The 9867-nt window shown below is 43.0% G+C and overlaps 1 protein-coding gene across 1 annotated transcript in view; it reads right to left on the reverse strand.

Annotated features, from left to right (window-relative positions):
• Positions 1–4523, reverse strand: part of LOC118079391 (protocadherin alpha-5) — a 117556-nt gene extending 113033 nt beyond the window's left edge. The window contains exon 1 of the mRNA XM_060278121.1: positions 1768–4523. Within this exon, the coding sequence (XP_060134104.1) occupies positions 1768–4170 (2403 nt within the window). The 5' untranslated portion in view covers positions 4171–4523. The remainder of the gene's footprint in view (positions 1–1767) is intronic.
• Between the last annotated feature and the right edge of the window lie 5344 nt (positions 4524–9867).

Raw genomic sequence — 9867 nt, forward strand, 5'->3', positions numbered from 1 at the left:
CTGCACTCTCTGAAGGAAAAGGGTGGGTGGGTGTGAACAGGACAGTTAAAGCGTTTAAGAGTTGGGAGATTGTGCGTAGAGCAACCAGTTCTCTGTGGATGCCTTGTAAAGTTAGGAATACAGCAGCAGTGGAATGTGCAGGGTGTGAGCTGGCAGCGAGCTTGGAGGTTCCCTGACCTCACTGTTGTCCCACTTCATCCCAGGGCCTCTGGGAAGTGCCACTGTCACTCTACCCCTCATTTACTAACGCTGGAATAAACACTCCAAGGCTTCCATGCCTTGCTGGAAAGCCCCTTGCTGAATCCAAGCATGGATTTCCACCTCTCTTTCTATGCATATTAAAAAAGAGTGACCCTAATTCTGTGTGCTCCTTCTAGAAGGTAGATGCCACAGAAAATAGTGGAATCTGAGAAGACCTGGAAAGACTTTTACTGTAAATATCAAGAAAGAAAGAAAGAAAGAAAGAAAGAAAGAAAGAAAGAAAGAAAGAAAGAAAGAAAGAAAGAAAAGCACTTGGGTAAATCTAGCTGACTGCTCATTATGAGGTAATCTTGCTTCTTCTGCCTTCTGTTATTCTCACCCATAGACTCTCTGGGTTGAATGGGAAGGTATTTGGTCACTTAGCACATTTCTTAATTGATTTTAATTTGTTTAATATTAAATAAGTTTCAGCACATTGGACTATTTCCTCCTCCACCACCAAATGTATCCTTATTTCTACACACAAACACACACACCATGTTAACATGTCTGGCTATGAGACAGATAAAAGCACTGCACCAATATTCATTGAAAAATCAGTTTTAAACCTATCCATGTCACACGAGACTAGGTGAGATCACAGCATGCCAATATCTGCTCTGGCTCCAGAGAGCATTCCTAGCAAAATTACATCAGGTGGTTCTCCCACAGAATACATTAAAGCTTGGGAAGACTACATTCTTGACATGTCTGGTGGACCTACCCAAGGATTCAAACCTTCTGGCAGCACATATAAAGCATATTTTTAAAAAAGAAAAGAAAGTACAAGTGGTGCCTCGCTAGACGAATTTAATTCGTTCCACGGGTATTTTCTTATAACGAAAAATTCGTCTAGCGAATCCCATAGGAATGCATTGAATTTTTTTTTTGAATTTTTGTTTGCCCATAGGAATGCATTAATTGAATTTCAACGCATTCCTATGGGAAACCACGATTCGCTAGATGAATTTTTCGTAAAACGAATTCGTCTAGCGAGGCAACCTCTGCTCGAAAAATCCTTTCGTTAAGCAGAAATTTCGTTAAGCAGGGCATTCGTTAAGCGAGGCACCACTGTAATCATCAATTTTTTTGCTGCTAAATATAGTACATGACCATAATATTTTCACAAAATCATGGGATTTATTTCCATTTCTTCCTATGGCAGCAGACTGGACAAATCCACACCCTGAAGGAGTCTAATAGCATTATTTTGATGAACCTATGGTTACACAAAATATGGGCGATCTTATTGTGGAGCATTTATTGCATCAGGGTAAAGAAAAGAGCCCTGGTTTGTCCACCCCCAAAAAATAAAAATACAACATGGAATTATTCTAGTTTATGTAGAAGCAATCTCTGCATGTATAGAGTGTCATTTTAAATCTGTATTGAACATGCTTATTGCATCATGATTGGTCCTAAACTGGCATAAAGAAATTTGTCATTCAGTTCGCAAGAAACATGGTATTAGAAGAATAAAAATATATTGTGTTTTTTCAAGGATTCTAATAGTTGCACATGACTCACCTCTCCAGATGCATTCGGGAGCAGTTCCTTCCCATTCCTAACCTCCCCATTATCTGCAAAAACAGGAATGTTGGGGCTGAAGACCATCAGGTCACTCTTGGCTCCAGCCTCCCCGCTCACACCTGCCAGGATGTGGCTGTGGCGATTCGAATATGACCAGGTGCCCACTTCACTGGCACATACCAGGGTGGCTGTGCCAGGACCATACACCATGGCCTCCTTCGCCTGGCAACGGCATCGCAAGGCCACATAAAAGATTACTGCGAGGAGGAACAAGCTGGACACTGAGCAGATGGCAATGATCAGGTAGACATTGACATTGTCCACCAAAGGCTTTGAGCTTTCACCTGTCCTGGAAAGGGTGTCAGTCTTAACAGCCTGGGCACTTGCCACCAGTGACAAACTCACTGTGGCTGTGGCCGTGAGTGAAGGTGTGCCATGATCTTTCACCAACACAAGGAGAGTCTGGCTGCTTCTGCCCTCCACCTCATCCAGGGCACGCGTGGTACTGATCTCCCCACTGTACAGCCCCACACGCCAAGGGCCAGTGGTCAACTCATGCATCTCATATCGCAACCATGCGTTGTACCCTGAGTCAGCATCCAGGGCACGGATCTTGCCCACCATGTGTCCAGACAACACAGGAGCCACTAGAACAATTGGAGTCTCTTCTGATGGTCCAGCCACTGTAGGCGCATTGTCATTCTCATCCACCACAAACACCTGAACTGTAGTGTTGCCACACAAGGAGGGCAGCCCAGCATCCTTGGCCCTCACTTGGAACTCCAGAAGCTTTATGTCCTCATAGTCCAAGGGCTGCAAAGCATAGACCTTCCCACTCTCCGAGTGCACGGAGATGTAACTTGACAGCGGCCAGAGCGTCTCATCCATCCAGTAGCTGACTAGAGCATTCTCAGCCACATCTGGATCTGAGGCAGACACGGTGAAGATGTGGGCACCTGGTGGATTATTCTCCTTCACAAAGACCGTGTAGGAGGGCTGCGTGAAAGCTGGAGTGTTGTCGTTTACATCACGGATAGGAACTAAGAGGCTGCTGCTAGCAGACAATGGTGGAACACCTTGATCTTGAGCTGTCACTATCAAGCTGTACTCAGCCACCCGCTCGCGATCCAAAGGCTCTGCTAGAGTTAAGGAGTAGTAGTTCTTGAACGTCGATGTTAATTTGAAAGGCAGCCCAGGGGGCCACAGGGAGCAACTCACTTGCCCATTGGCTTCAGAGTCCCTGTCTGAGACACTGACAAGGGCCACCACTGTCCCTGGAGGAGAGTCCTCTGGCACTGGCACAGCAAGAGAAGTCACAGAAACTTCTGGAATGTTGTCATTCATGTCTAACACCTCAATGAGAACCTTACAGTGTCCAGACAAAGGCAAGCTTCCTTTATCTTCTGCAACAATTTGAAGGTCAAATAGATTAATGTCTTCAAAATCTACTTTCCCAATCACTCTGACCTCACCTGTGCTGGCGTTTATGCTAAATATCTTTGTGAAACGGGGTGGTACATTATTGCTAAAAAAATAAGTGATTTCCCCATTAATCCCTTCATCTAAGTCTGTAGCATTCAGTTTAATAACTGTTGTTCCCTTAGCTGCATTCTCCAATAGTTTTACCTTGTAAGTGGACTGGTTAAATACAGGAGGGTTGTCATTTGCATCCAGGACATTGATCACCAGCTGGACTGTGCCTGTGAGCTTTGGTTTGCCCCCATCAGTGGCTGTGAGTACCAAGTGATGCACAGGTGTCTTCTCTCTGTCAAGTGGAGTTTTTAGTATAAGTACTGGAGATTTACTCTGGTCCTCATCACCTCCCGATTCAAGAATGAAATAGTCATTAGGGCTGAGCTTGTAGGTCAGCAAAGCATTGGCATCTGTATCTGCATCAGAGGCACCAGCTAACAGGAAACGGAAACCTGGTAGACGTGATTCTGCAATAGTCAAATTCTGTTCATTTACTGAAAAAAGAGGAGCATTGTCATTTATGTCCTTGATCTCCACTTCCACATGGAAGACCCTCAGAGGTTTATCCACAATCATCTCCAGGTGAATGGAGCACACAGGGTTCTTGTTGCAAAGCTCCTCCCTGTCTATCCGGGAATTCACAAACAAGATTCCATTCTGCACATTTACCTCAAAATGGTCTTCATGTCCTCTAGACACCATCTGGAACATCCGAGGCACCAGCTCACTTACATCCAGCCCAAGATCTTGAGCGATGCGGCCCACAAAGGTCCCATGCTGAGATTCCTCCGGCACAGAATAATGGAGCTGGCATCTCCCCATTTCCCAGGCTGTGTGGAGAAGGACCAGCTGCAGCAGCTGCTTGACCATGGAAGGATTCTGCCAAGGAACCATTGCAAATACAGACACAAATCCCACCAGTGGCATCTCTCCTTTAAAAATCTCTTTTCTTGAAGAAGTGAAGAGCAGGGTCCAAAGAGCTCATCAGGGTTGGTGTAATCATTTGAAGAGATTCCAGTAGTCTTGCATCTGGTGTGCGATATCCCTATTGTGAATCTCACAGGCAGGCAGAATTTTCAGGCTCTCTAAGGGAGGAGCTATGAATTCTCTCTGCTCTTAAAACATTTCCTTAGGCAACAGTGACCCCTTGTGACTGAATTTTGAAATGGAGAAGCAAATTATTGCATTCTGTATTTTAATCAGACGTTTCCCCCATTTGACTAATAAACCTTTTACTTTTGCTTAACTTTCTCTTACAGTTGTATTTATTTTCCTTTGCTTCTCTGAATACCCTGCATAAATTCATCTTAGCTTCTTCTAACGTTAATCATTTTAAAATATAATGCATGCAGTACTGTACAAGGGTTAAGTCCACCTAAAAGTCCACGTGTAAATTTGATCTGCATGGGTTTGTCAACACACATCAGGCACATCGACACATCATCATCATCATCATCATCATCATTCCACCTTTTTCCCTGACAGGAACTCAAAGCGGCTTACAGGTAAAAACACCCCTCCTGTCAGGAGAAGCAAATGTCAGCAGTAGAGGAAGCATTGTGGCTTTGTTTTGTTCCTTTGGCCTGACCAAGACAGGTCTGCTTGAATTGGGCTTCCTCCCTGTGTTCCTCTGGAGCAATATCATAGTAACAATGCCTGAGAGAGAAGCACATTTTGGGACGCTTCTTCCGAAGCAGGTAGAAAACCCATCACCTGACAACAGCTTCCACAGTGCTTCCCAGTCTGTGGCCTTGGTCCAACTGTGCCAGCAATGTCTGTTTGCTATTGCCTCCTCCATTTCATTTTCTACTGGTTAAGTTTATATAATGTTAAAAATCCAATGCATAGCTTTAATAATAATTTTTTAAAACCTCTAATGCTGGGTCTGGCAAGTTAATATTTTCCTATCTACTTCTTCTGCCGGGGGGGGTGGCTTTTTGTTTAGACAAGCCTATCCAGATGTGTAGAATGTGAATATATGCTTTAATCCAGGCATCCCCAAACTGCGGCCCTCCAGATGTTTTGGCCTACAACTCCCATGATCCCTAGCTAACAGGACCAGTGGTCAGGGATGATGGAAATTGTAGTCCAAAACATCTGGAGGGCCGCAGTTTGGGGATGCATGCTTTAATCAGTTTTAAGTTTCATAGTTTTCTACTCACAATTTTATTGTGTTTTTTTTCTTTTCTTTTTGTAAACTGCTTTGGGGGTTTTCTTAAGAATTAAGCAGTATATAAATGTTATTAAATAAAGTAAAATAAATAAGGAAGGAAGGAAGGAACACACAGCCTTCCCTCCATAATTGCCTCATCCTCTTTTTCCCTTCCTTATTCTCGCTTGGAAGGAGTAGTAGCTATTTTCTGTTTTTATGTGCAAATAGTGGTACGTGTGCTTGTCTGACTCTCTTTCCATGTTCCATGTTCATTACTGCTGAAAGAGCAGAAGTATTTTACTGAAATTCAAATTTTGGGAAAGTATTAACAGACCTGAAACAGTTTTTCAATAGACTTTAGACTGTTTTGTTTTTGTTTTTTGTAAATATTTTTTATTAAAGATTTCTTGAATTACAAAGGTGTGTGCAGTGTCTCTCATATTTTAACATGTATCATTTCTGCAAATCAGTTTCATTTGTTAAGACACTAAGAAGAAAGAGGGAAAACGAGATAGATAGGGGATGGGAGGGTGGACGGGGGTGGGATTAGGTGACGATGTTTCTGTTTTGCTTAATATATGTAGGGCTTGGTGTCAGCTTTGACTTTAGACTGTTTGAGATCATGGGTGTTGTGAAGGACTGAAACTATTCAGCCATTTTGTGTTATAAAATTATTGCTCTCAGTTTAGAGGTTATTCTTGTGGGATGTTCAAAAGCTCAGCCCAGGAAACAAACTTAAAATGGGAAAGAAATATACAAACGTCAGGAAGAAAAAGGAAGCCTAAAGATTATTAGGCAACAGAAGCAAAACTCTACTGCCTTTCTGACTGTCCAAGATAGTGGAGGGCGAGGTGACATCAGGCATGTAAGTAAAGCTGGCAAATAGGAATAGTTGGCATTAAAGTCAGAAGAAAGAGATGGAATCAGAGGCCAGGATTGAGAGCACTGTAGAGGACAAACTGTTGATAGTACTAAACAGAGAAGCCTGGAAGCTCGTTTCCTCCAGACAAGGATGAGTTGAAACTGCTTAGGGCTGGATCTTTACACATCAAAAAAAGCATTTCAGGAAAACATGCTGGAAACTTTATAATGGGAATTCATGCTGGTGAAAGACGGAACCCCCACGTCTGATGTCACAGTGTTATTACTCATATAAAACACTTTTTCTTTACTAATATAGCTGAGTCCTAAGTGTTGACTTAAGCTGGGAAACAATCCAGACTTGGTAGAATCATTTTCCTAAATGATTCTTAAAGCTCTTTCTTTCTCAAAAGCATCTGTCATCACTTCAAAGCAATCTTAAGTGGCCTTGGTGTCCCAACAAGAGAGGCTGGTTCTTGCATCATTAACCCAGAGGGTGGAAATAGTTAGAGATACTGATTTATGGTGCAATCCAACCCCCTGCTGGGTAGCTGGCAGTGAAGGCACTGCTACATCAAGAACCCCACTGCTCATGCTGGCCAGGGTAGATGTTAGCTTGGATCCTAAAACAATAGGCAGGTAGGATCCTAGAAGGCAGCAACCTGATTGGTCTGCAGGAGCCGTCCAATCTGGCTCTAGGAGGAAGTGAATCAGCAACCTGATTGGCCTGCAGGAACAGTCCAATCAGGCTTCAGGAGGGGAGCTGAATCAGCCAATCACATGGGACCCATTATGTAAATAATGTATTTTATAGCCAGAGGTTTTTTTGGGGGGGGGGAAGTATTCACTGTTTACCATGAGCTGAAATAAAGAGCATAAAATCAACCCTCAACTCTGTGTATATTTCAGTAGAGGAGCAGAAACATTCTGTATTTTTGCTGCACTAAATCCAGGGTGGTCCAAAAGAGACATTCAAATCGGGCCCATTGCTGCAACTTTGCAGCGAATCCCTGACCAGTCCAGCTTCATCCCCTCCCTCCCACTGAATCACCCTGTTTCCGTGTTATACTGCCAACAATGTTATACTGCCAACTGCTGGTAGCGGCACAGTGTCTGAAGTGGTGCCACCACCACATCCGTAGGCTTGCCATTCATGCCAGTTGGGGACAAAAGTGAGAAGTGAGCAAATTGCTGTGCCAATCTGGAGCAGGCACAGAGATTGGGCATAAATTGAGCCCCAAAAGCCATGATCCAATGGTAGTGGAGCGGGCTCAGCCCCTCCCTGCTTTTTCAACATGGCGTTTTGATGCTTTCTATTGGTTGCTATTGCTGGGGATCCCCCAGGCATAAGGAGGATTGTAAAGGGAAGCCAGATTCTCATGTGATGACAGCTATTTCTAAGGAAACATGCTTAGGACTGTGGAGCAAGTGACTGTGCTGTGAACCAGGAAGATTTTTGATCTTGCATTTTTATTGATATGGGCTTAGGTAAGTTACTAAACCATTCATTCCCCGCTATCCTGCATCTGCAACATGAGGTTGATAATACTGATCTAAATTGCAGGATTACAAGATTTAATGAGGTGAAGTGTGTGAAGCTGTTTGAAAGCACTATATAAATGAACACCTCCTGCAATAAGAGATTGAGATTATAGCAGAAATGTTAAGTTTTTATTGAAACGATATTGTTTCTTGGGAAAAACAAAGGAGGAGAAATAAAAATAAATCTTCATGCAAATAATGCATAGAAAGAGCTAAGAAGGCAATTTCTTCAGAAGAGAAGGTAGAATAATCTCTCAATGCTTGGTCCCAGCTCCTGCCAACCCAGCAGTTCGAAAGCACGACAAAGTGCAAGTAGATAAATAGGTACCACTCCAGCGGGAAGGTAAACAGCATTTCTGCGCACTGCTCTGGTTTCACCAGAAGCGGCTTAGTCATGCTGGCCACATGACCTGGGAAAACTGTCTGCGGACAAACGTCGGCTCCCTCGGCCAGTAAAGCGAGTTAACCCCCTAACCCCAGAGTTGTTCGCGATTGGACTTAACTGTCAGGGGTCCTTTACCTTTATGTATAATTGTAAATTATTAAATCCTAAGGAGGATGTTAATAACTTGATTAGTAAGCTTGAAATTCCAGCTTTATCACATTTTAGCTTTATCACAAATTAGTTACTGCAGGATGGTGGGGAGGCAATAAATAAAATCTAACAAGTATTCCAGACAATGTAGCCATGATGCAAATTTCAAGAATGTTTTCAATAATTCCTCTATTTGAAGCAGGTGAAGTAGAAGAAAATTCATGAAGTGGTGACATAAGGAAATTGCAGTTACTTGGATGAAAACAAAAATTACATTCATCCCTACACCTGATAAATACTATTCAAGTATAATATATTGGTAGCAGGTTTTACTTCTAAATGTAGATTATAAATTTTGGTAACTATAATGGCAGAAAACTTAAATCAGATATTAGATTATATTCATAGGGACCATTATGGACAGGTAAGGAAAATATATGTGTGTGATTGTCAGGAACTACTGACCACTGTCCTGTCCTATGTGGTGACCAAGATAACTGCAGTCATCTGACCTGGCTGGTCACTGGCTCCTCCTAGGCAAGGAGAAGTATAAAGGACTCCCTTTTGCAGCTGAGTCTTTCTTTTGCAACAAGGTCTGCTTGAACTATAGGATACTACTGTGCAGTGCCCGGTGCTGCCCAGGTATTTAAAGAAAAGTGGTTTTTAAATAGATAGTGTACTTTGTGAGTTTGGGTGTGTGTGTGTGTGTGTGTGTGTGCGTGTGCGTGCGTGCGTGCGTGCGTGCGTGCAGCACTCCGACCTGATCTAGGCAACAACCCCGCTGGCCCCAAATAAATGTTTTTTGGGGAGAAAGCTAGTGTTTAAATAGGGTTAATTTGGTCCACAATCTTGATTCAAAATGCTGCCCAACATCCAAACACAGTCCGAGACTACTGCCTCCACCTTGGGAACCCTCATGTCGAGTTTAGTGACAACTCAAAAGACAGTTAAACCCATGCCAAAAAAATGTGTGAAGTTGCACCAAAGTGACATTTTTGTCAGTCATCTTGATTCAAAGTGGTGCACGGTGTTCAAACATCAATGAAGTCCACTGTCCCACCTTGGGAGCCCTCATGCCAAGTTTGACAATGAGAGGCATCCAACTCTTTGAGAACAAATGGACAGACAAACCAATTTCCAAAATATGTCTAGGACACCTTGCATTTCTTGTCTTCCTCTTTGGTCCTGACTCTTGGCTTGTTCTTCAGTCTGGTTTGCCTTCTGATTCTGATTGCTGTATGATCATGCCTTCCCATTTGTTCTTCAGTCTTGGCTTCCAATCCTGAATTAGTCTTGGGTCTTGGTTTGCTTTCTGACCCTGCCTCCTGATTACCCGCAAATCCTGAATGCTCTTTGGTCCTAGTTCCTGGCTGTCCTGTAACTGCCATCTATAGCCCAGCTATGGTTAATATATCATTTATTACAAATATCCAAAACATCTATTTTATTGAATTTTCTCAGCGCTGAAATGGCATTTGACAGTGTGGAAAATGTTGTAATGTACAAAGTAATAAAAGCATTCGACTTTTGCCTC

The sequence above is a fragment of the Zootoca vivipara genome, chromosome 8 (assembly GCF_963506605.1).
Source record: "Zootoca vivipara chromosome 8, rZooViv1.1, whole genome shotgun sequence".
Taxonomy (NCBI): domain Eukaryota; kingdom Metazoa; phylum Chordata; class Lepidosauria; order Squamata; family Lacertidae; genus Zootoca; species Zootoca vivipara.